Source organism: Ascaphus truei, assembly GCF_040206685.1.
Source record: "Ascaphus truei isolate aAscTru1 chromosome 13 unlocalized genomic scaffold, aAscTru1.hap1 SUPER_13_unloc_4, whole genome shotgun sequence".
NCBI lineage: Eukaryota > Metazoa > Chordata > Amphibia > Anura > Ascaphidae > Ascaphus > Ascaphus truei.
The window spans coordinates 470,580-498,383 of record NW_027453848.1 but is presented as its reverse complement, the minus strand read 5'-3'; the positions used below and the strand labels follow the sequence as shown (position 1 = coordinate 498,383).

At 43.2% G+C, this 27,804-nt stretch overlaps 1 protein-coding gene across 1 annotated transcript; it reads left to right on the top strand.

Moving 5' to 3' along the window:
- The first annotated feature begins 12,646 nt into the window (after window positions 1-12,646).
- LOC142474092 (uncharacterized) lies at window positions 12,647-24,902 on the top strand. Its single transcript, XM_075580833.1, has 3 exons — window positions 12,647-13,181; window positions 22,847-22,924; window positions 23,290-24,902. Exons 1-3 carry the CDS (start codon window positions 12,647-12,649, stop codon window positions 24,534-24,536), a joined length of 1,860 nt encoding a protein of 619 aa, XP_075436948.1. The 3' UTR covers window positions 24,537-24,902.
- Window positions 24,903-27,804: the final 2,902 nt, after the last annotated feature.

Here is a 27,804-nt window from a genome sequence, read left to right as displayed (position 1 = left end):
ACTTCCCAGTGATATCCATAGAACAGGAAGCTGCAGTAAGATGCATTGAAAAGGTGAGCCAAACCACTATCCCCATTCCAGCTCCTGGCATTAAAACCAGTGAAATCAAACAACGTGGGGAAAACAAAGCTTCAGTTATAGAGAATCCCAAACACCTCCCAGTGATATCCATAGAACGGAAAGCTGCAGTGACATGCATTAAAAAGGTCAGCCAAACCACTATCCCCATTCAAGCTCCTTTCAACCAGAAGCACCAGCTTTCTAACCTGCAGCACCAGCTTTCTAACCTGCAGCTTCCTATCAATGTACCCAGTAGAGTGGACAACTTCACTCCATCCTTCTGTCAACAGCCTCTCCAAGAGCTTGAGGTCTCCATACCTATTCCACCAGAACAGAGAGAGGAGAGAGAGGCTATGAAAAGGAAAGCACAACTGGAGAGGGAGTAAGCCTGTCAACATACCTCCAATGGGAGGCTACAGTGCTTTGTTCAGAGGCAGGAGGATCATAACATCTCCAAATGTTACGGATACCCACCATCCAGACTTATTTCCCCCATGAGCTACTTAGGCCCTAAAACACAAAAAAAAAAAAACCCTGACTAATCTGTAACTGATGCCAAGCTCTGTGACTATCTGTAAATAAGATTTATATTTATAAGTCAGTTTGTAACATATTTTACTAAGAATATATTTAAAACTCTTCAATAAAATGTATCTATTTTTAATTGAACTCTTTATTTACTAAAGAAATTATTTACAAATGCCAAGGGTTATTGAAATTCTGCAAATTAACTTTAGATTACCCTCTTGATGATACGAGAGACAGACAGAGAGAGAGAGAGAGAGAGAGAGAGAGAGAGAGAGAGAGAGAGAGAGAGAGAGAGAGAGATAAGTAAGTCAGACCCCACATATGAGAGAGAAACAGATAAATATTTAACTATATGCTTTGTCATGTTGGATGTTGTATGTATGTATGTACTGTATGTCTTTATTTATATAGCGCCATTTATGTAGAAAGCGCTTCACCGCAGTAATACACGTGACAATCATATAAATAATACAAATAACAGATCATGGGAATAAGTGCTTCAGACATAAAAGTAACATTTAGGAAAAGGAGTCCCTGCTCCGAAGAGCTTACAATCTAATTGGTAGGTGGAACATACAGAGACAGTAGGAGGGCGTTCTCGTAAGTGCGTCTGCAATGGGCCAAGCTTTTTGTATGCGGTCTATAGTATCAGCCACGGAGCTACTCACATGCTTCTTTAAGCAGATGTGTTAGAATGTGGGTCTTAAAGGTGGATAGAGAGGGTGCTAGTCGGGTATTGAGGGGAAGGGCATTCCAGAGGTGAGGGGCAGTCAGTGAGAAAGGTTTAAGGCGAGAGAGGGCTTTAGATACAAAAGGGGTAGATAGAAGACATCATTGGGTGGATCGCAAGAGTCGGGATGGTGCATAGCGAGAAATTAGAGCTGAGCTGTAAGGAGGGGCAGAAGAGTGTAAAGCTTTAAAAGTGAGGAGGAGAATTGAGTGTGAGATACGGGATTTGATAGGAAGCCAGGAGAGGGATTTCAGCAGGGGAGACGCTGAGACAGATTTAGGAAAGAGTAGAGTGATTCTGGCAGCAGCGTTTAGGATAGATTGTAGGGGAGACAGGTGAGAGGCAGTAAGACCGGACAGCAGAAGGTTCCAGTATTTGAGATGGTAGAGAATGAGGGTCTGTGTCAGAGTTTTAGCTGTCGAGCAACAGTGGAAGGGCGTATCTTTGTAATATTGCGGAGGAAAAAACGACAGGTTTAGCTACCTTTTGAATGTGAGAGAGGAGTCTGTGACCCCCAGGGCAGCGTGCTTGGGCTACTGCATGTATAGTAGTTCTTCCAACAGTAATGTGGAAGGTGGTAGTAGGGCCAGGTTTGGCATGAAATATAAGGAGTTCTGTTTTTGACATGTTAAATTTTAAGTCGGCGGAGGATCATGTTGCATTGGGCTTCTCTTCCTTGTGTTTATACTGTACAATGTCACATACCCAGTAGCACTCCTTAAGACAAATATATATGGTGAGGTGGGTCTGGGGTTGAGTTTACATGGGTTTGTGTGCGCAGATTTAAATTGTTTGGAGGTCTGTGACTCCTCCCCATTTCCAAACTTACTCTGCCCACCTTTAAAGCAACAGTCCAAGCTGTCGTTTAAAAAAAAAAATCCCTTTGATATGTGCATCAATACAATCCACACATTGATAAGTAATTAGCTAAGTTGCGATAGATCGGTGAAGATTCGGCTCGGGGGTTCACTAAATGGTTGCCAGTGTAGCAGAAGAGGACCAAAAATGCAAAGTTCTCTGGGGTGATCATGTGACCAGGCAGTCACTGGATACAATTGAGTTTTGCACAGCTAGGGAGAGGGCAGTGTTCAAAAAAGGGGGGTAGGGGTTGCCAGAGCCTGTTTCAAAAGAGGAAGGGGATGTGACTTTGTAAATGGTTGCTATAGAAACAAAAAATGATTGTTACATTATGATACATTAAAATTTTAATTCAGAGTTGTTTAAAAAAAAAAGTACTACTACTAGTAGCATTATACTAAAAAATAATACAGATGCACAGTAATACCCTCTATAGATATACCAAGAATTGTTAAGTGTGAGTGTGTGTGTGTGTGTGAGTTTATGACATGTGGAAGGAAGGTGGAGGGGTGAGAGTCATGGCGAGGGGGGTGAAGGAGAGACATGGCGAGGGGAGGGGGGTGAAAGAGACATGGCGAGGGGAGGAGGGTGAAAGAGAAACATAGGGAGGGGGATGAAATAGAGACATGGGAATGGGTTTAAAAGAGAGACATGGGGAGGGGTGAAAGAGACATGGGGAGCAGGTGAAAGAGACATGGGGAGTGGGTGAAAGAGTCATGGGGAGCGGCGGTGAAGAGATATGGGAGCAGGGGTAAAGAGACATGGGGAGCAGGGGTGAAGAGACATGGGAGCAGGGGTGAAGAGACATGGGGAGAGGGGTTGAAAGAGACATTGGGAGGGGAGGGTGAAAGAGACATGGGGAGGTGATTGAGAGACATTTGGAGGGGGGGTGATAGAGAGACATTTGGAGGGGGGGGGTTGATAGAGAAACACGGGGAGGGGGTGCAAGAGACATAGAGAGGGGGGTGAAAGAGAGCCATGGGGTGGGGCGTGAAAAAGAGACATGGGTAGAGGGGTGAAAGAGACATGGGGAGGGAGGCGATAGAGAGACATGAGGAGGGAGGCGATAGAGAGACATGGGGGGATGAAAGAGACATGGGGAGGGGGGGTGAAAGAAATCCATGGGGAGGGTGGGTCCATGATCCTCAGTTGCTTGAAGAGTAGGCCCGGGTGAGTAGTTTTTTCTTCTTCACAGGTCCGGGAGATGTTGATCGGACGGCTTCTTAGGGTCAAATAAGACATGACAGACCTTATATAAGGCCTGTGACATCACATTTGACTGACAAATGATATATCCACCAATCTAATTGGTGGATGTACCATGTGATGGCTTCCATTTTATTTTTTGGCAGAAATGACATCATCTTAAGTGATTGGATAATAAAGGAACTATTCGATCTCAATATAAATGTAGAAAATATGTAGGGCCAAAGCTATGACAATGCTGCAAATATGCGGGGAAAGCATAATGGAGTTCAAAGACATGTTGAACATGAACCCACGTGCGTTTTATGTACCATGTACAGTAGTTCTCATTATTTGAACCTAGTGGTTAACAACACTGCCAAACCCAATATAGGTGCCATTTAAATTTTGGGCTTAATTCAACCGTTGTATAATTTCTTCCCCAGGTCCACCAACAGATAGATCATTCTTTTAAAATCCTTACCCAATTTAACACTAAAGAGAGTTTGTGAAACACGTTGGGAGTCTCGTATTGATGCAGTTAGACCAATTCGATACCATCTGGGAGCGCTCTATGTTGCGTTAGTGTATATTAAAGAAGATGTGACATTTAAAAGTGAACATCATGGCCCCCAGAGTAGAGCTGTTGCGTACACTCTCGCAAAATCTATTTGTGACTATAAATTCATATGTTGTGTAATATTTTGGTATGACATATTAAGTACAATCAATCCAGTGAGCAAGCAGTCTATAAACTATGACAAAAACAAGTCCAAAGACCAAATCTGGGGCTCCAAAAAACAATCCCAACAGTAGATTTGGGGCCCTGTTTGTTTAAATCAAAAACACTACAGTAATGTCCAATCCTTTGTCTCATAAATAGAAAGGTATCCTTACCAACTCCACTTATAAATGGTGTAAATGATCAGTCTAGGGGTTTACAGTATATACATGTAGAAAAGATGGTGCCTAGCTGGTTCTGCTCTGTTATTGAGCTATCACAAATCAGCTGTAAATGTTCACATGGAATGGCACCTAGTTAACTTTTTAAATCAATAACTGTAGACTTGCTAGTCGGCCAATATCATAGACTCTATCCTCAATAATAACAAAGTTCATTACAAGCGACTCTACGGAAAAACTCTTCGCCAGGCCATTTTGGATGACACCAAAGGAGATTATGAAACCAAAGGGTGCATCAGTTCAATCCTGCTCCTGTGGGTTGCTGCAGGGCACCTTTTGGTGTGTTGTTCGCTAGGGAGATAGTACAAAGTGAAAAATGTGCGATGCACAACCGGAACGAAAAAATAAATGAACTGGAGAGAGGGTACAGTAACTACACAATTTGCTTTTAATAACTCATCTAATCAAATGACCGGCAACACAACGCACGCGCACACAGAGGTTTTCAAACATCTCTATGGAGCTTGGTCCCACCCCCCGTTCGCGTCACGTGTCACTCACGCGCGGTGCGCTCACGGGACGATCGTGCACCACTCCCCAGCTGCGACACAACACCCGTAACAATGCCCACCTGTCTCCTGCGCTCTGCGTCCAATCACAGCTCCCGCGGGGGCCACACCTCCGTTCCGCCTCTCACTTTCATTGCTCCAGTCCTCCTATTTAATCTCTGCTTGCTCAGTTACACATTGCTGAGCATAGACCATAGTAGCCTTGTGTTCCTACATTCCTGCTTTGCCTTGCCTTGTGCCTTGCCTCTCTTGCTTTCAGTTTGACCTCATGTGTACCGACCCGGCTAGACTCTTGGACGCTCTCTGTATAACGACCCCAGCTTGCCCTCGACTACCTGCATCTCTCCATCCCTGACCACGGATATAGGACATTCTTTTAACCCACCAGCTCCAACCCTCGACCTCGGCACAACGGACATCTACCGTTACTGGCTCCTCCCCATGACCGCGGCAAGTATCTGGACTACCCTCTCTCTCCAACCCCGACCCGGCTACGCTGACAATCCAGGCGTGCCTCCACTGCTGTGGGTGCGCAGTTTCTACTTTCCCACCTCAGTACCGGGGGTCCGCCTTGTTCGTGGTGAGTGCAAGGGTCACAATTAGAGAGGGTTGGGGTTCCTTACAATGCATCTGATCTCAGACGTGCTATTAGAGAGGATAGATACAGAGTTGGGGTGCTCAAACCCGCATCAACTACATCCAATAACAGAATAATGTTGCCCCTGGAGACACCAGTGGGAGTGGGCAGGCAAATAAAGACTTGTAAGTTTAGCTTAAATGACAACAGTCAGACTTAACCATAACAGTCTAAACCAAATGCCCCACTCACGTCATCTCCAGGGTTTCTCTGCCGGCGTGCAAGCCAAGAAGGATCCAGAGTCCAGATAAGTCCAATAGAAAAAACGAATGGCGCACAGCCAGGGAGTCAGGTGTGGAATAAAAAACTTTTCCTTTATTGCAGCATGGTAGGAGACAAATTCACCCCCTTGGGGGACACAGACAGGGACCTCCTACGCGTTTCGGACCAACGGGTCCTTTATCAAGGAGTATGGGATGTGTACAGAGTGAGCACCTTATATATCTAATGCTTAATTAGCAAATAACAAAAATCTGTGCAAAAATTGAATCGCGGGTCCGCTGCGCATGCGCGTGACGTCACTCGGCGCGCCGCCTCAACAGCCCAAAGGGTTGTGGGTAGGGACCACCCCTAATGTCGCCCGCGCATGCTCATAGCAGACCGTGAAGGAATAAAGAGAAGTTCCCTTACTCTCTGTCTTCGCTCCCGCCCCCCGTGACGTCATAGCGCTCTCCGATTGGCTGAAGTGCACCGCTGCACCACCAATACATGTGTGAGGCAGACGAGGCTGCTCCAATCGCGCAGAGTCTCGCATGCTCACACGGAGGGAAGGGAGAAGAAATACAGAGAAAAAAAAAAAAAAATTCTCTATGGTTGCTAAAAACGGACAAACTAAACAAAAGCAAAAAATAAATAAAAAACGAATGAAAAAACATACTAATATTAATAAAGGTGTACAACCCAGATACACATCCCACATATACAAAGACATAACAGTGAGTACATAAATAGGATCTATAATCCATGTCAGCAAAGTGCTGTCAATATCACACATAAACAGAAAACATGTAAAAGCAATTGAAAAATAATCAACAAGACTTGATGCATTATGTCTTGTTTATCTGTATCTCCAATAGTGAAGAGGAATCATTTATACTATAAATGTAACATATTAAACCAATTCTATGACTGTATAGCAAGCATGCTTGCTTCATAGACTAAATGATATAAAGAATGGTAATCCTAGCAATTGCCCTATCCAGGAAACTACCGTACCGGTCAAAGGCAAATATCCATAAACCATAAATCACAAGGGCTCTAGCCATATGTCAGGGTCCGATACCTACACAATACAATGGACTAGTAGACAGAAAGTAGTGTAGAGAACACAAATGTTGAGGCAAAAAATACAATTCATATTATTACTTGCATATATATTTACAAGTCACCCCTACCGAGGAGTAGTAATGAGGTGCCTGCAAAACACAATACCATATATAATATGATCTCTATTTTAATTTATAAAGAAATTTATGTTTTTAGGGCAATTTCTATGTTTTAAGAAAATGACACAGGTTCCACTCAACATTCAGACCGCAGGGTGTTCTAGTTTGGAGCATAAATATCCAATATGCCTCCCTGCGGTCCAAAAGGTTGAGTAAGTCACCCCCTCTCTCTTTCGGAAAGATCTGTTCAATTCCTTGAACTTTTAGCCCATTGAGACTACCTTTGGGGCATTGGGTGAAGTGTTTAGAAACCGGGTGGGATGTATCCCTTTTTCTGATTAGTCTGATGTGCTCAAGGATTCTAGTCTTAAGTGGTCTTATTGTCCTCCCTACGTAGTTGATCCCACACCCGCACGTTAAGAGGTAAATCACGTATTGTGTATTACAATTAATGAATGATTTTATCGGAAATTCAATATTGGATCTTAAACCTCTAAAGTGCTGTGACGGGGTTATAAACTGGCAGATCTTACAAGCTCCACATCTATATGAGCCCTTGGTTACAAATTTTCTTATGGGCAGAGTGGATGACGCGACATAACTAGGTGATATATAACTAGCAATAGTTTTTGCCTTGCGATAGACAAAACGGGGGCCCTGCTTGACGCAGTCCTTGAGGCTGCTGTCCATTTGTAGGATGCTCCAATGTTTACGTATAATATTCTGCACTTTATTACTACATCTATTATACTGAGTGATCATAAGCGGAACATCCCCCTTCGTGAATCCAGTGTCTTGTCTGTTGTTATTGCTAAATGTTACTCTATTCTTGTGTGGATCACCCTTAGTTTTTTTAAATAAATCCTCTCTGTTAATCAAAGCAATTTCTTTGGAGGTATTCGTTAAAGATTGCATATTGTAGCCCCTCTGGTGGAAGCGATGGCATAATTCCTCAGACTGACGAGAGAAAGCCTCCTCTGTGGAGCAATTCCTCCTCAGTCTGAGGAACTGGCCCTTGGGGATACCCCTAATGACTGCGGGCGGGTGACAGCTGTCTGCTCGTAACAGCATGTTTCTTGCATTCAGTTTTCTGAATGTTTCCATCTGGATTTGGCCTTTAATGTCAATAAATAATCGGAGGTCCAGATAGTCAATGTGCTGTGTATTGAAATTGTAAGTGAAAACTAAATTAAGGTGATTAGAATTAATATATGAAAAGAATTTGTGCAAAGTGTCTAAATCCCCTTCCCAAACCATAATCAGGTCATCAATGAACCTTTTATAAAATGTGATGTGTTTACGAAAAGGATTAGTGCTTGAAAAAATAAACAGTGACTCCCACCACCCCATGAACAGATTAGCGTACACCGGTGCAAAACTCGTGCCCATAGCGGTACCCCTTTGTTGTAAATAAAAAGTGCGATCAAATAAAAAGTAATTGTGATTTAATAGAAATTTTATGGCATCTAAAATAAATGCTGTGTGAAATTGATTGCTATCTGGACCCCCGATAAAGTGATTGACGGCTGCCACCCCCTGGTCGTGTCTAATCACTGAATAAAGGGACGTAACGTCCATGGTAACCCAAACTGATTGTGGGTTCCATATGACATCTTTTAGTTTGGTAATGAGATCCCCTGAATCCAACAGGAAAGAGGGTAAGTCCCTCACAAACGGTTGTAAATATTGATCAATGTATTTTGATAAACCATCTCCCAAAGATCCAATCGACGCAATGATTGGTCTCCCCGGAGGGTCGACCAATGTCTTATGGACCTTTGGGAGATGGTAAAACACTGGGATGGTCGGATTAGGGTTCCACAAAAAGGCACTTTCGGCTTTATTTAACACTTGTGTGATAACCCCTACCTCTAACAATTCTTTATATGATTTCAGAAACCTGACTGTAGGGTCCTCTGGTAGTGCAGAGTAGGTAGTAGCGTCCCCAAGTTGCCTGTAGGCCTCCTTGAGGTAGCTAGCCCTACTCTGCACCACCACCGCTCCTCCCTTATCAGCATTTTTTATAACAATTTTAGTATTTTTCTGTAAAGAAAAAAGTGCTTGTTTTTCCTCAAAGTTTAGATTATGCTTGCCTGCATTTATAGAATAACCCTCTGATAGAATGCGCAAATCCCTAATGACCAAGTTCTCGAAGGTGGTCAAAAAAGGACCCTTGGAGAACTGTGGGTCAAACATTGAGCCTTTCTTGAGGTTAGACCTCCAAGTACTAAATTCTGGAATGGTAAATTGCTCAGTTAAGGCCTCATTATCCTCTAAGAGTTCTTCAAGGTCTTGTATGTCTTGAAGGTCACATGCCTCTCTGAAGATTGAAACGGAGGTGGCCTGGTCACTTGATGTCGCGTCTAGGTCCCAAGGGTGTGGTGTAGGTGGTGTACCAGATAGATCAAACTCTTCTACAATGTCCAATGACCTATTATCTTGATGGCCTAGAAACTGTGCACGTTTGTGAAAGAAAGATTTAAGAGTCAGCTTCCTCACAAATTTGTGGACATCTATAGCGGTGTTGAATAGGTCAAAGTCCATAGTTGGAGCATACTTTAGCCCCTTCTGTAGAAGTGATAATTCTGCAGTTGTTAAATCTTCCCCAGATATGTTAATAACATCCATTTCTTGGTTATTACTCACTTCTTCCTTTTCGCTGGCCATCTGCCGCCCTCTCTTCTTCTTTCCTCTTCTGGTTCTTTTTGATTTTTCTGGAAGAGAGGGAAGTTTTTTTGCTGCTGTTGTTGTCTGGAGGAAGATTGTTGCTCCGAACCACCATCATGATAATTTCTTGTGTGATCCGCTCCTGTTGATCTCGATCTGGAGGGCTCTGTTGGACCATTTGAGTATTCTTTGGATCTTTCTGTCTGAAAAAAGGAGACTGAGTGCGAGAGGTTGTCAACATCAGAGAAATCAGAGTCTCCACTTGTTTGATCGTTACTCTTGGATTTAAGTATGGATTTACGCGGAGTAGACCGCATCACTTTATCTCTCTGCTGATTCATCCTTTGGGAGCCCTGATTCCCCCTCTCTCTGATAGGGTTAACGCGCTGCCAGCTGTATACTTGTTTCTTTTCATAATCAGCGCGGTCCCTATCGTATTTGACCTGTTTTTTAGCAGTAATATCTTCCTCTGCCTTCAACACTGTTTCTGACAGTATCCTGTCATAATTCTTGAAACCCTCTAAATCTTTAAACTTTTGTAGCTGTGATTGGAGGTCCTTAATTTGTGTTTGCAGGTTTTTCCTTTCGTTTACTTTTTGCTCTATAATGAGTTCCATAAGTTTGAAACTGCACTGATCTAATGCAATAACCCATTGCTGTTCAAATTGGGGGGTAGTGAACCCAAACGTAGGGACCTTTTTGACCCGCAAACCCCTGGGGATCCTTTTATTTGATAAATAGTTCTCCAGGGAGATGATATCCCACCATGCTCTAATGTTCAAAATTAAGAGTCTCTCCAATCTTTGAAAATGTGTTTTAAGATCTGAAATATCCGTAGTATCAGCATCTACCACCCGTTCAAAGACTTGTAGTGCCCGTTTTTTTCTTATAGAATCATCACAGCAGTTCAGGGCGTACATAACTGATTCCTCTTCTATTGTCTCAATATCCTCCATTTCAGTCATGATGCTTTAGTAAAGTTATAACACTATTATAGTTCAATAATAACAGGAGGAATATCCATGCATAAAAAAATGAAAAAAAGTTTAATCCATACACCTGCTCCCAGATAAACTTGCTTGTAGATAATAAAGTCAACTGTGGTGAGCCAACCCCAGATATAGGTAGATAGGATAGATACAGAGTTGGGGTGCTCAAACCCGCATCAACTACATCCAATAACAGAATAATGTTGCCCCTGGAGACACCAGTGGGAGTGGGCAGGCAAATAAAGACTTGTAAGTTTAGCTTAAATGACAACAGTCAGACTTAACCATAACAGTCTAAACCAAATGCCCCGCTCACGTCATCTCCAGGGTTTCTCTGCCGGCGTGCAAGCCAAGAAGGATCCAGAGTCCAGATAAGTCCAATAGAAAAAACGAATGGCGCACAGCCAGGGAGTCAGGTGTGGAATAAAAAACTTTTCCTTTATTGCAGCATGGTAGGAGACAAATTCACCCCCTTGGGGGACACAGACAGGGACCTCCTACGCGTTTCGGACCAACGGGTCCTTTATCAAGGAGTATGGGATGTGTACAGAGTGAGCACCTTATATATCTAATGCTTAATTAGCAATTAATGATAAAGGACCCGTTGGTCCGAAACGCGTAGGAGGTCCCTGTCTGTGTCCCCCAAGGGGGTGAATTTGTCTCCTACCATGCTGCAATAAAGGAAAAGTTTTTTATTCCACACCTGACTCCCTGGCTGTGCGCCATTCGTTTTTTCTATTGGACTTATCTGGACTCTGGATCCTTCTTGGCTTGCACGCCGGCAGAGAAACCCTGGAGATGACGTGAGCGGGGCATTTGGTTTAGACTGTTATGGTTAAGTCTGACTGTTGTCATTTAAGCTAAACTTACAAGTCTTTATTTGCCTGCCCACTCCCACTGGTGTCTCCAGGGGCAACATTATTCTGTTATTGGATGTAGTTGATGCGGGTTTGAGCACCCCAACTCTGTATCTATCCTATCTACCCATATCTGGGGTTGGCTCACCACAGTTGACTTTATTATCTACAAGCAAGTTTATCTGGGAGCAGGTGTATGGATTAAAATTTTATGCATGGATATTCCTCCTGTTATTATTGAACTATAATAGTGTTATAACTTTACTAAAGCATCATGACTGAAATGGAGGATATTGAGACAATAGAAGAGGAATCAGTTATGTACGCCCTGAACTGCTGTGATGATTCTATAAGAAAAAAACGGGCACTACAAGTCTTTGAACGGGTGGTAGATGCTGATACTACGGATATTTCAGATCTTAAAACACATTTTCAAAGATTGGAGAGACTCTTAATTTTGAACATTAGAGCATGGTGGGATATCATCTCCCTGGAGAACTATTTATCAAATAAAAGGATCCCCAGGGGTTTGCGGGTCAAAAAGGTCCCTACGTTTGGGTTCACTACCCCCCAATTTGAACAGCAATGGGTTATTGCATTAGATCAGTGCAGTTTCAAACTTATGGAACTCATTATAGAGCAAAAAGTAAACGAAAGGAAAAACCTGCAAACACAAATTAAGGACCTCCAATCACAGCTACAAAAGTTTAAAGATTTAGAGGGTTTCAAGAATTATGACAGGATACTGTCAGAAACAGTGTTGAAGGCAGAGGAAGATATTACTGCTAAAAAACAGGTCAAATACGATAGGGACCGCGCTGATTATGAAAAGAAACAAGTATACAGCTGGCAGCGCGTTAACCCTATCAGAGAGAGGGGGAATCAGGGCTCCCAAAGGATGAATCAGCAGAGAGATAAAGTGATGCGGTCTACTCCGCGTAAATCCATACTTAAATCCAAGAGTAACGATCAAACAAGTGGAGACTCTGATTTCTCTGATGTTGACAACCTCTCGCACTCAGTCTCCTTTTTTCAGACAGAAAGATCCAAAGAATACTCAAATGGTCCAACAGAGCCCTCCAGATCGAGATCAACAGGAGCGGATCACACAAGAAGTTATCATGATGGTGGTTCGGAGCAACAATCTTCCTCCAGACAACAACAGCAGCAAAAAAACTTCCCTCTCTTCCAGAAAAATCAAAAAGAACCAGAAGAGGAAAGAAGAAGAGAGGGCGGCAGATGGCCAGCGAAAAGGAAGAAGTGAGTAATAACCAAGAAATGGATGTTATTAACATATCTGGGGAAGATTTAACAACTGCAGAATTATCACTTCTACAGAAGGGGCTAAAGTATGCTCCAACTATGGACTTTGACCTATTCAACACCGCTATAGATGTCCACAAATTTGTGAGGAAGCTGACTCTTAAATCTTTCTTTCACAAACGTGCACAGTTTCTAGGCCATCAAGATAATAGGTCATTGGACATTGTAGAAGAGTTTGATCTATCTGGTACACCACCTACACCACACCCTTGGGACCTAGACGCGACATCAAGTGACCAGGCCACCTCCGTTTCAATCTTCAGAGAGGCATGTGACCTTCAAGACATACAAGACCTTGAAGAACTCTTAGAGGATAATGAGGCCTTAACTGAGCAACTTACCATTCCAGAATTTAGTACTTGGAGGTCTAACCTCAAGAAAGGCTCAATGTTTGACCCACAGTTCTCCAAGGGTCCTTTCTTGACCACCTTCGAGAACTTGGTCATTAGGGATTTGCGCATTCTATCAGAGGGTTATTCTATAAATGCAGGCAAGCATAATCTAAACTTTGAGGAAAAACAAGCACTTTTTTCTTTACAGAAAAATACTAAAATTGTTATAAAAAATGCTGATAAGGGAGGAGCGGTGGTGGTGCAGAGTAGGGCTAGCTACCTCAAGGAGGCCTACAGGCAACTTGGGGACGCTACTACCTACTCTGCACTACCAGAGGACCCTACAGTCAGGTTTCTGAAATCATATAAAGAATTGTTAGAGGTAGGGGTTATCACACAAGTGTTAAATAAAGCCGAAAGTGCCTTTTTGTGGAACCCTAATCCGACCATCCCAGTGTTTTACCATCTCCCAAAGGTCCATAAGACATTGGTCGACCCTCCGGGGAGACCAATCATTGCGTCGATTGGATCTTTGGGAGATGGTTTATCAAAATACATTGATCAATATTTACAACCGTTTGTGAGGGACTTACCCTCTTTCCTGTTGGATTCAGGGGATCTCATTACCAAACTAAAAGATGTCATATGGAACCCACAATCAGTTTGGGTTACCATGGACGTTACGTCCCTTTATTCAGTGATTAGACACGACCAGGGGGTGGCAGCCGTCAATCACTTTATCGGGGGTCCAGATAGCAATCAATTTCACACAGCATTTATTTTAGATGCCATAAAATTTCTATTAAATCACAATTACTTTTTATTTGATCGCACTTTTTATTTACAACAAAGGGGTACCGCTATGGGCACGAGTTTTGCACCGGTGTACGCTAATCTGTTCATGGGGTGGTGGGAGTCACTGTTTATTTTTTCAAGCACTAATCCTTTTCGTAAACACATCACATTTTATAAAAGGTTCATTGATGACCTGATTATGGTTTGGGAAGGGGATTTAGACACTTTGCACAAATTCTTTTCATATATTAATTCTAATCACCTTAATTTAGTTTTCACTTACAATTTCAATACACAGCACATTGACTATCTGGACCTCCGATTATTTATTGACATTAAAGGCCAAATCCAGATGGAAACATTCAGAAAACTGAATGCAAGAAACATGCTGTTACGAGCAGACAGCTGTCACCCGCCCGCAGTCATTAGGGGTATCCCCAAGGGCCAGTTCCTCAGACTGAGGAGGAATTGCTCCACAGAGGAGGCTTTCTCTCGTCAGTCTGAGGAATTATGCCATCGCTTCCACCAGAGGGGCTACAATATGCAATCTTTAACGAATACCTCCAAAGAAATTGCTTTGATTAACAGAGAGGATTTATTTAAAAAAACTAAGGGTGATCCACACAAGAATAGAGTAACATTTAGCAATAACAACAGACAAGACACTGGATTCACGAAGGGGGATGTTCCGCTTATGATCACTCAGTATAATAGATGTAGTAATAAAGTGCAGAATATTATACGTAAACATTGGAGCATCCTACAAATGGACAGCAGCCTCAAGGACTGCGTCAAGCAGGGCCCCCGTTTTGTCTATCGCAAGGCAAAAACTATTGCTAGTTATATATCACCTAGTTATGTCGCGTCATCCACTCTGCCCATAAGAAAATTTGTAACCAAGGGCTCATATAGATGTGGAGCTTGTAAGATCTGCCAGTTTATAACCCCGTCACAGCACTTTAGAGGTTTAAGATCCAATATTGAATTTCCGATAAAATCATTCATTAATTGTAATACACAATACGTGATTTACCTCTTAACGTGCGGGTGTGGGATCAACTACGTAGGGAGGACAATAAGACCACTTAAGACTAGAATCCTTGAGCACATCAGACTAATCAGAAAAAGGGATACATCCCACCCGGTTTCTAAACACTTCACCCAATGCCCCAAAGGTAGTCTCAATGGGCTAAAAGTTCAAGGAATTGAACAGATCTTTCCGAAAGAGAGAGGGGGTGACTTACTCAACCTTTTGGACCGCAGGGAGGCATATTGGATATTTATGCTCCAAACTAGAACACCCTGCGGTCTGAATGTTGAGTGGAACCTGTGTCATTTTCTTAAAACATAGAAATTGCCCTAAAAACATAAATTTCTTTATAAATTAAAATAGAGATCATATTATATATGGTATTGTGTTTTGCAGGCACCTCATTACTACTCCTCGGTAGGGGTGACTTGTAAATATATATGCAAGTAATAATATGAATTGTATTTTTTGCCTCAACATTTGTGTTCTCTACACTACTTTCTGTCTACTAGTCCATTGTATTGTGTAGGTATCGGACCCTGACATATGGCTAGAGCCCTTGTGATTTATGGTTTATGGATATTTGCCTTTGACCGGTACGGTAGTTTCCTGGATAGGGCAATTGCTAGGATTACCATTCTTTATATCATTTAGTCTATGAAGCAAGCATGCTTGCTATACAGTCATAGAATTGGTTTAATATGTTACATTTATAGTATAAATGATTCCTCTTCACTATTGGAGATACAGATAAACAAGACATAATGCATCAAGTCTTGTTGATTATTTTTCAATTGCTTTTACATGTTTTCTGTTTATGTGTGATATTGACAGCACTTTGCTGACATGGATTATAGATCCTATTTATGTACTCACTGTTATGTCTTTGTATATGTGGGATGTGTATCTGGGTTGTACACCTTTATTAATATTAGTATGTTTTTTCATTCGTTTTTTATTTATTTTTTGCTTTTGTTTAGTTTGTCCGTTTTTAGCAACCATAGAGAATTTTTTTTTTTTTCTCTGTATTTCTTCTCCCTTCCCTCCGTGTGAGCATGCGAGACTCTGCGCGATTGGAGCAGCCTCGTCTGCCTCACACATGTATTGGTGGTGCAGCGGTGCACTTCAGCCAATCGGAGAGCGCTATGACGTCACGGGGGGCGGGAGCGAAGACAGAGAGTAAGGGAACTTCTCTTTATTCCTTCACGGTCTGCTATGAGCATGCGCGGGCGACATTAGGGGTGGTCCCTACCCACAACCCTTTGGGCTGTTGAGGCGGCGCGCCGAGTGACGTCACGCGCATGCGCAGCGGACCCGCGATTCAATTTTTGCACAGATTTTTGTTATTTGCTAATTAAGCATTAGATATATAAGGTGCTCACTCTGTACACATCCCATACTCCTTGATAAAGGACCCGTTGGTCCGAAACGCGTAGGAGGTCCCTGTCTGTGTCCCCCAAGGGGGTGAATTTGTCTCCTACCATGCTGCAATAAAGGAAAAGTTTTTTATTCCACACCTGACTCCCTGGCTGTGCGCCATTCGTTTTTTCTATTGTGCTATTAGAGAGGGTTGGGGCTCCTTTGAATGCATCTGATCTCTGACGCGCTATTAGAGAAAGTTGGGATTCCTTACAATGCAGATTTCAGACGCGCTGTTAGAGAGGGTTGGGGCTCCTTACAATGTATTTGATCAATGCATTGTAAGGAACCCCAACCCTCTCTAGTGTCTCCATCAGTACCAACAGTGTCAGTGGCCATGTGAGCCCCCACCCTCTTCTTCTAACACATTTCTTCACCCTCTCACCCTCTTTTTCTGCTCCCTCTCTATTGCTCCCCCCTCTATTTCCCTATTCAAATTTTTTTTTTTTTTTTTTACTATTCATTTGAAGTTAGACATATATATATATACTAGCTGAGAGACCCGGCGTTGCCCGGGATGTGAACCGTGCTCACACTGACACACTGCTCATTGTTCACACTGCACACTGCACACACACACTGCACACACACTGCTCATTGGTCGAACTAACGCACACTGCGCACACACAGCTCACAGTGACACACACTGCACACTGCACACACACTGGTCACACTGACATACACTGCTCACTGCTCACACTGCGCACACACACACATACACAGCTCATTGCTCACACTGACACACTGCACACACACTGCTCACACTGCACACACTGCACACTGCACACACACTGCTCAGACTGACACACACTGCATACTGCACACACACTGCTCATTGGTCACACTGCACACACTGACACACTGCTCATTGCTCGCACTGCACACAGTGCACACACACTGCTCATTGCTCACACTGCACACACTGCACACACACTGCTCACACTGACACACACTGCTGACACTGCACACACAGTGGACATTGCTCACACTGCACACACTGACACACTGCTCATTGCTCACACTGCACAGTACACCACACATACACACACAGTTACAGACAATATTAGACAGTTACACACACTCACACACAGTCACACACACTTACACAGTTTCAAACAGTTTCACACAGTCATAGACACTTACACAGACTTACACACACTCACACACTCTCACACTGTGAAACACTTACACACACTGTCACACACAGTCACACACAGTCACAGACACTTCCACACAGTTTCACACAGTCACAGACACTTACACACACTTACACACAGTCACAGACACTCACACACAGTCTCACACAATTACACACACCAGCACCAACACCCGCTCCCCCCCCCCCCCATCCTCCTGCGCAGGCAGCGGGGACAATGGTGGGGAGAAGGTGAAGCGGGGACCGGAGGGGCATCCCCCCTCCCATCTCACGTCCCGCGGCCTGTCACGCGGTGACAGGGGGGAGCCGGGAGCGGAGGGGCATACACCCTCCCATCTCACGTCCCGCGGCGACAGGGGGGAGCCGAGACCAGAGGGGCATCCCCCCTCCCATCTCACGTCCCGCGGCCTGTCACGCGGTGACAGGGGGGAGCCGGGACCGGAGGGGCATCCCCCCTCCCATCTCATGTCCCGCGGCCTGTCACGCGGTGACAGGGGGGAGCCAGGAGCGGAGGGGCATCCCCCCTCCCATCTCACGTCCCGCAGCCTGTCACGCGGTGACAGGGGGGGGCCGGGAGCGGAGGGGCATCCCCCCTCCCATCTCACGTCCCGTGGCCTGTCACGCGGTGACAGGGGGGAGCCGGGAGCGGAGGGGCAAGAGCAGCACGTAGCATGTGGAGGGGGGGGGAGCTCACCCGTCCTGCCGCTGCCTCACTCATCCTGCCGCTGCCTCACTGATCCGGCCGCTGCCTCACTCATCCGGCCGCTCCCACCTGGATGTGAGGCAGGAGGCCGCGTGTTGTGGCCGCTCCCCCGTGTGTGTACCGGGCGCTCGCTCCGCTCCCCCGCTGACTGTAGCGGCGCCGGGGTGTGAGCTTGGGGGGGTGGGGGGGTGAGCTTGGGGGGGGATGAGCTTGGGGGGGGGGGGTGAGGTGTGTGAGCTTGGGGGGGGGGTGGGAATGTGTGTGTGTGTGTACACGGGACTCCGGGTAAATTCGGGCACAGGGAGGGTGGGGGGGGTGTGGAAGTTGAGGTGCGGTCCAGCTGACGGGGGAGAGTGAGGGGCACCGGGAGGGGATTGTGTGTGTGTGTCCCCGTCCGTGTCCATGTGTGTGTCCCTGTGTGTGTGTGTGTGTGTTTGTGTGTCCTTTGGCCCGTCACTCCGCCTCAGGCCAATGAGAGGTGTGCGGGGGCGGGCCAAGGGACCAATGAGATTTCCCCTAGGGACACCGGACATCCAGGCAGGCAGGCAGGCAGGCATACAGTGCTTTCACTAATATAGTATAAGATATAGGAATTAACTGCATCATTAGCTATTTTGCACATAGTGGGTGCAGGATTGGTGCAAAACTGTGCAACATCAATGGTGGATAGATAAATATCTAGTAATGTTAATGAATTGTAATAAACTTTATTTCATGATTGTCAGGATATTGTACATATGAAATGTATTTGTAGTGAGTTTTATGTTATATATTGTATTATGTGTATGTTAGGCTGTCGTTTTTTAGCACACGTCATGAGTGACAGGAGTATCAACCAATCACGATTGTCATAAGATCAATTTGAGAGACAATCTATTTCCCCCAATTGTGTATCACCTGCCATTATATAAGGCAAGCTTGGACTGTGCTAATTACCCCTGAAGAAGTGCGCATGCGCACGAAACGCGTTGGGTGTTTTTAGAGAATCACTTCGTTAGTGAACACCATAAGGAGCGGACCCCTGCATCAATCCCTAGTTCCAGCCGACGGAAGAGACGTGTGGCAAGCAGTAAGCGGCGAATAGCTCCACCCAGCGAGTGACGTCATTCCGGACGGAAAATCTCGCGAGGGTTGGCCTGCAGAGACGCCCGGCCTGAGAGTTATCAGAGGAGGCGCCGGCGGCCATTATAGAAGCACCACGCGCCTAGGAACAGCTGATACCGGACTGCATCTCCTGCTATCACTGCCTGAAAACTCTGGATTGTTGTAAGTAGGATTCCGGTTTTTACACACCGGATCCTAGACCTGCTCCATAGGTCACTGCCATTTTTTAGTAATTGTTCTAATAAATCTCTGTTATATTGTCAGCCTTTCTGTCAGTGTTGTTAGTGGTGTATGTCTTGTGTGTGTGAGTTACATGTTTCAGATATGCAGTGTCACGCTATGATTTCTCTCTTTATCTTCCCTGCATTATATACCACGGTTGCTGCTGTGGAGTCTGCTGTCTGGCAACTGGATCACCTGTACTGGACACTGCAGCACATCTTTGGACTTATTTTCCTTTTTGGACATTTGAGGCGCCGGTCTGTATTGTTTTCTCTGTGTTTCTCACTAAGGGCCTCATGCAGTAAGCGTCGATTAAGTGAAATCGGCAAGCTTACCGATTAGTCATGTTAATGGCGATTTTTCCTCTCCGTATGCAGTAAGTGCCGAATACATTCAAAATCAACCCGAAAACAAATCCGCCCACTCTCACGATGATTAGCCGATCACACACAGGTGTATCGGCGTGCGTGGCGGGGTGCTGATAGGTTGCCCAATCACAAATCTTGCTGAATCAGGCGAAACAAGCATGTATTGGATTGCGCGCCATATTTAAAGGCAACGTGTACTGCTAATCATTCTCTGTGTTGTTGGGAGTGAGAGAGAGAGAGACGCACAGAGCTGGCTGATTGAACATTTGCATATTGACGGAGAGACTTGTTGTGTATTGGGTGAGCTTTGTCCATTGTTGTTTTGTTTACATCTTTGTCTTGTTTTATATGTGGAAGTGTTTCGTGTGATTGGCTGTACATTAGTTGTCTGTTTTTTGTGAGTGCTGGAAGTATGCCCGCAAAGCGTGGGAAGAGTGATGCTGGTGGGAGTGGGAGTGCTACTCGTGCGAGTACGCGTCGGAGTGAACGTACTGTTCAGGGGAGTGATGTTGCTGGTGCACCGAGTGGTGTTGCTGGGAGTGGGAGTGTTGTTGCTGGGAGTGGGAGTGCTGTTGCTGGGAGTGGGAGTGCTGTTGCTGTGAGTGGGAGTGCTGTTGCTGTGAGTGGGAGTGTTGTTGCTGGGAGTGGGAGTGCTGTTGCTGGGAGTGGGAGTGCTGGTGCTAGGAGTGGGAGTGCTGGTGCTAGGAGTGGGAGTGCTGGTGCTGTGAGTGCTGCTGGTGGCGCAGTTGCTGATGGGGTGGATGGTGGTGGCGTGCTTGCTGGTGGGCAGCTTTTGGAGGCTCTTCCATTGGAAGAAGGAGAGTCCAGTCAGCACCAGCCAAGCTCTGACCCTAAACCTGCTCGGAAGAAACGTGTGGAGAAGCCACGTAATCCTCGCTTCAATGACCAGGAAAATACAGCTCTTGTCACTGGCATTCTGGAGCACTATGACAGTATATATGGACATTTACTAGGTAAGTGTACCTTTACATTTATTATTCAAATACATGTGATCCTAGGTCATCTGAGTTTTGTTCATATGCAAATATGGGTTCAGAATATCTTTCTATGTTAATTAGTCTGGAAACACAGCTTTTTATCATGCCTTACAAGGACAACTAAACACAGGCGGTCAATTTGCCATAACTGCATACAATATGAATGCAACCTTGCTTACATGTATAGGTTTAGTAGTGAATGCTCATGTGCTTCACATATTACACATAAAACAGCATGTTTGCTATCTCTTGGAACAGCTAGCAGTGTAGGAAACTGGTGCTTCTATTATTAATCATTTACCTCATATATTTTATATGTTTTTCAAGGGCGGACAAGTTCAGCAAGCAGAAAAGAAATGTGGGACACAATAGTCATTGGTGTCAATGCGTGTGGGAATCATGTGAGGGACAAGCGGAATTGTCACAAGAGATTTGATGATATTAGGTCCAAATTGAAAAAGAAAATACAACACCAACGCGTGCATGCTACTGGCACTGGAGGTGGGCCCACACCACAACGTCTCATATTAAGTCCATTGGAGGAGCTGCTTCGGGCAAAATTACTTCCCGTCGTCGTGGAAGGCTTACCTGGTGACCGTGATATAGGAATTTACCCCTCACAATTTCCACCAGGTGAGAAATATTACTGTACTAGGCGTGTCGTTGCTTACAGTTATTTTGCATAGTTACACTGCTTTTTATACTGTCTTCACAATATAAGCATACCTGCATCTATATATGTATATGTCTGATTCTGTATATATATATATCTCAAAATAGACATATATGTTGTAGTCCTACTAAAAGCAGTAACTAATATAGCACGTGCCATTGCGTGCTCATTTACATGTGAATTCCCAAAATGCATTGCTGCAGTGGAAGCAATTGATGGTGGGCGAAGATGGGGAACAACAGGGTAGTACACATGTGTAACACATGTTAATCAGAAATTATTACTAGCTACAGGTACAGAACAGAAATATGTATAATATTATTGTGTATTTTATTTATTTTACTCCGACAAACATGACATTACTGCCTATTTTAAGCATGCATCAAATATATTGCATGCAACGGCCTACAAACATCACATGCACTAACACATCTATAGTTGTTTATGAAAAGGTCCATTTTTGCTTTAACTCATATACAGACAGCATAATGAGGCACACGTATCATATTTTATGTCATTGTTTTCATAACTTAAAAACTGCACACGACTATTTAGCTCATCTACCATTGTGTTAAAGCAGCTGCAATTAATATCTCATCACAGCATACACTTCAACAGAGGGGGTGGGGTTCAGCACACACACTAATTACAGCCTCATTTTAGGGTCAACTTAGTTCACACCATTTTCACCTGTTTCAAGTAATTGAAAGGTGTGGCTGATTAGGCTTTTTGGGGAAGTGAATACCGTTCTTACAACCTGACTAGCACAACTGAAGTTAATCACACTCATTTGAAAGCTTCACTTTAGCTACTAAATGCCCCAACAACTCATTACTTATCAAAGCGTACGTCACACATTAGTTCACTCATATCTATAGTTGAACTACTATCAACGACACATTATCACACACTACATGTGTTGTCTTGTTGAGTCACAGCCACATTCAGGTGTGCCACATCTTATATTAATGTACCACACATATCCTCTACCAAAAACAACACTTTTTGCAATATGACCACCTTCATGATAACCATTGTGAATGGTCATCTCATGATAGTTATGTACATTATGATACTGATATCACTACACAACATATGATTTTTATGTACAAATTTTATCTATTTATCCTCACGCATTACTGCAGGAACATAGTATGTTTTATGTTAGGGAACTCAAAAGTTCTAAGTACACAGGCATGCACATTGTTATTACAACTATTTATGTTCACTTTCACACACACATTTTGGGTTAAGGAAATGATGCTGTTAGGTACTCATAAATACAGAACATACAATAACTGTTTGTTCAATATTTACACATGTAAATGTAAAACTTATGTTATTGTTATATATAGTTGCCCCTGAAGGACATGTGTCACCTGAGACTGAACAAGTGTCTTCACCTGGGTCAGCCAGCTCAACACACCTAGAAGGTGAGTGTATCAGTTGGTGGCCATATAATATGTGCTCTTCTATATGTTATGTTGTCATGTTCATTATTTGTTTTGCACATCTTCTTTAAATAGGATTACTTAGTGTCAGTGAAAATGAAGTGTAAGGCAACTTGTATTGTGTTAGTGATGTTAACTATCATGTAGGAGTTGTGAGTTTACAGCAAGTTTTCATTCACTCATATTTCATACTGAGTCCAAACATTATTCTTAAGTCAAGGTAGTTTTTAATGTGAGGTTATAAAACGTATGGAAACATGTTAGTTGTTACTTATGACACAGTACAATTACATAGTAACACAGCAGAGATTAACATGCCATTTAATAATGTGTACATTTATTTGTAGAACATGATGAAGAGGATTTTGATGATGATGATGATGATGATGATGATGATGCCGCCGCCGCCGCCATAGACACACAAATACAAGCAAGTGACCATGAAGAGGTTCCAATTGAAACTGTTTTACCGCCAAAACGTCCAGCAAATACCACATATGATGCAATTGTAGCTTCTGAGGGAAAAATTGTGGAAGCAGAAAATCGTCGCCATTCTGACCTGATGACAGTGCTGGAAAGGATGATTGCACTGCAGGAAGAAACAGTTTCACAATTGGCACATCTCCACAGAGTCTTCATTGAAGTGCCTAAACAGTTGCAAAAAATCAACACCTCATTCGAAGCATTAGTTGTTCAGCAAACACAAGCTAATTACTGGAGAATGACTAATGTACCACAATTCAACAGCTCACAGGCAGGATCTGTTCATGCAGGTCAGTTTTCACCACATGCTTCTGATATTCATTCACCAGGCCCAAATGTTACCAGTCAAGTAGCAGACATTGCTGTGCAGGTTCCTGACGACATCCTACCGCTGCCATCTGTACAAATTCAGCAGCTGACACCTACAAAGGAGGCCACAAAAAGAAAACACAAGCAGTTACTACTGACCAGTTTTTGGTCAAAAACAACAAAAGACACACATGAAACAGACCAACCATCACTTGTGCAGTGTCTACCAACTTGCTCACATGTGTCAGTGGGCACAAGCCCTGTCCGTGAACAGTCACTACCCAAAAGCCCTGTAGGTGAGTCACTGCCCAAAAGCCCTGTAGGTGAATCGCTGGCCAAAAGCCCTGTAGGTGAATCACTGCCCAAAAGCCCTGTAGGTGAGTCACTGGCCACAAGCCCTGTAGGTGAGTCACTGGCCACAAGCCCTGTAGGTGAACAGTCACTACCCAAAAGCCCTGTAGGTGAGTCACTGCCCAAAAGCCCTGTAGGTGAGTCACTGGCCACAAGCCCTGCCCGTGAAGTGCCAGAGGCCACTCAAAGTGGCTCTGTTGTACCTAAAGTTGGTGGCAAAAGAAAAAGGAAAATTCAAGAGACAACAAGCAGGCCTGTTACTCGCTCGCAAAAAGAACAAAAATTTTTTTTTTTTAAATTCACAAAATATGTCTTTGGCCTTGTTTTGTTGACTTCAGATTATCTAATTACTATTGTATGTATGCTGAAGACTGTGTTGTTTCCAAACTTTCAAGTATGTTCTTGTACACGTGAATTTTTGGAAATGTTAACACTCCTAATTAATGAATAGTGTTATAAATATTGATGTATTAATCGTCTGTTCAGTAATGCTCCACCAGGAGCCAGTTGCTAAGTTTAGAGAAGCTGCCATTGACTTTGCAGCAAAACATTGCATTTGGGTGTGTTAATTGATGTAATCATTGCATGTGCATATTATTTTCATGCAATTATAAAAGCACCTATTTAACTGCAAACATCTTTCTTGTACGTGTACAGCAGGATTTTGTGTTAAATATTACTTACCTTTGGTGGCCATTGTAATGTTGTCCTTTAATCATTTATGTGTTCTTGTTTCAAGAACATCTCTGAATTTATACTAAAATATATGTAGTATGTATTGATATATGCACACACACACACAGACACACACTGTGTGTGTGTGTGTGTGTGTATATATATAGTACTATCTAAACTGGTATAGATGTATTTACAAAAAACATACACTTCATGCTTCCTTGTGAAAACACACTATTTTAATAATACAGGCCTAATGTTTGACAACTATACTAAGTGTGAGCCTCTAACATTATTGGGTGCAAACAAATGTTTATGACTTAATTCACTCATGTTTATCACCATTTAAATAGGTTTCATACAAGGCCTACTTACTGCCATCAATATGTTGTGTGTACTCCTGCAATATAAAAAAAAAAAAAAAAAAGATACATTATATATATATATATATATATATATACACTGGCGACACACTTTATTCGAGCTCGGCTAGTCCCACGAATTCGGGTATACCCGGGTGTATTGAGGTTTGTGACTGTTTTCTGCCCGAGTATATTGGGTTATTTTCCAAGCAGGGATTGAAGCATTTTATTCCTGCTGGCTGCAATACTGCACAGTATATATATATATACTGCATTACAATTCATGAATTTATGCCATCTGGTAGACACGCGAAGCATTGCAGCCTATTAAATCCTAATCATTATCATTTAACAGATCAGCCGCCCGTCAGCCAGGCATGAACCCAGGCTGGGAAGGCAAACGCAACGGGGCTTGTCAGAGGTGAGGAGCGGCGCATTCCAGGTATCTGCCAGGTACATACTGGGTATTTGCTCGAATAAAGTGTGTCGGTGCAGTATATATATATATATATATATATATATATACATATACATATACATATACATATACATATATACACACACACACACACACACTATACATATAGTACAATATACACTTTATATATATATATATATATATATATTTTTATGAGAGAGATATATTTATATATATATAGATACACACGTATTTAAACTCATGCAGACAGGTAGTTAACCAGACTTTCAAATACACACAGAAAAGTATGTGGGAAAAAAACATTTCATTTTGCAGGTGTGTGTATTTACTGATATGGCTGTCTAAGCACTATTTTCACACAGTGCTCTTTGTTATTTTTCTAGAAAACTCAATGTTACTGAAATAAGTGTAGGAATGTTTTCACAAACGAGATAAAAAAATGATACATGTTTTTCCCACATTCGCCTATCACTAACCACAAAACTTAACCCAATTAAAAGGACACATCCAATTGGCGTTTGAAATAAGGAGTAAAAGTAGTTACTTTTGTTGACCTTGAAAACGAAACACAGGAATTTGTTAGCCATTGAGCAGAATCATTTTGATGAGCAAAGAAGACAGAACTGCACACATCTTTTGTGCTACTCTGACATGGCTGATGAATTCGTTAACAATATGAATCCCCTTTTAGGGTATAAGTACATGGTTTCAGAAGCAATTTTAAACAGTCGCGGACACAAAGCAAGCACACGCCAAATCTATGATTTGATTCGAGCTAAATATCCTTATTACCAAGACCGTAGGCATGCGCGGAATTTTAATTCCTCAATAAGATTCACTTTATCAACTAATGACTTTTTTGAACGTGTGCAGGATAAGCTAGAACACACCTATGGTTTCTGGAAGATTGCAAAGGAAAAGCATTTTACCCTGAAAGAGGGCACATACTGCACCGACACACTTTATTCGAGCAAATACCCAGTATGTACCTGGCAGATACCTGGAATGCGCCGCTCCTCACCTCTGACAAGCCCCGTTGCGTTTGCCTTCCCAGCCTGGGTTCATGCCTGGCTGATGGGCGGCTGATCTGTTAAATGATAATGATTAGGATTTAATAGGCTGCAATGCTTCGCGTGTCTACCAGATGGCATAAATTCATGAATTGTAATGCAGTATATATATATATATATACTGTGCAGTATTGCAGCCAGCGGGAATAAAATGCTTCAATCCCTGCTTGGAAAATAACTCAATGCACTGGGGCAGAAAACAGTCACAAACCTCAATACACCCGGGTATACCCGAATTCGTGGGACTAGCCAAGCTCGAATAAAGTGTGTCGCCAGTGTATATTGTTGTGAAAGGCATATTTATTCCTAATGCCAATAGCAATGGATCCGCTACTACTGTTCCGTGTGAATCGATACCTGCTGCAATATCTGCACCCTCCATTCCTGAAACCCACATTGTACAACAACAAAAGTACTATGATTATGTACCAAGCCTTTCAGCTGAAAATGCATTGGAATGGGAACCAGAAGAAATGAACCTACCTCCCGACCAATTGTTTGAAGAAAGCAGTGGCGATTCCTATGAGCGCTTCATGGAGGAGATGTGTGTCATACTGGATTCAGCGGGTGGGTCAAGCGTGGATGAAAATGCCTTGCATTTCTGGAGCGACCAGTTGCAGCCAGACGAAGAGTTAATTCTAGAAGAATGGTAAATATAACAACCGTTATGCGTTGACTGTGCGTTTAAATGTTTTTTTTTTTTGTTTTGTTTTTTTAACCACCATTTTCCCTTTCAATGCGTGGATACAGCGTAACATTGCAGACTGCATAACATGTAGCGATCACAAAGAAATTGTTGCCGAATACAATATAGTATAACCTGAAAGAGTAGTACACATTGCTGACGGAATAAATATACGTACTTTCCTATCCCTTTAACCATAGTAGCAACATTTTAACATAACTCTAACACATACCTGTTTTGTTATCATGCAACATTTAAAAGCGGGTCCACCACGTATGACGTGGGACCCTTGTCATGGCCCAAGGCGTCCTAAAAAAGGATTACGGATGTAAGTCCCGCCCCCAAGCGACGTGCGCGCCTCAAAGCCTATTGGCTGTCATGTTTTGTTATAGTAACGGTAACTGCAGTGTGTCATGTGTGCGGCTCAGTGTTTGTAGCCGTAAAGTGGGCGTTAGCCGAATGTTAATTGAGTGGGAGGAGAGTTAGCG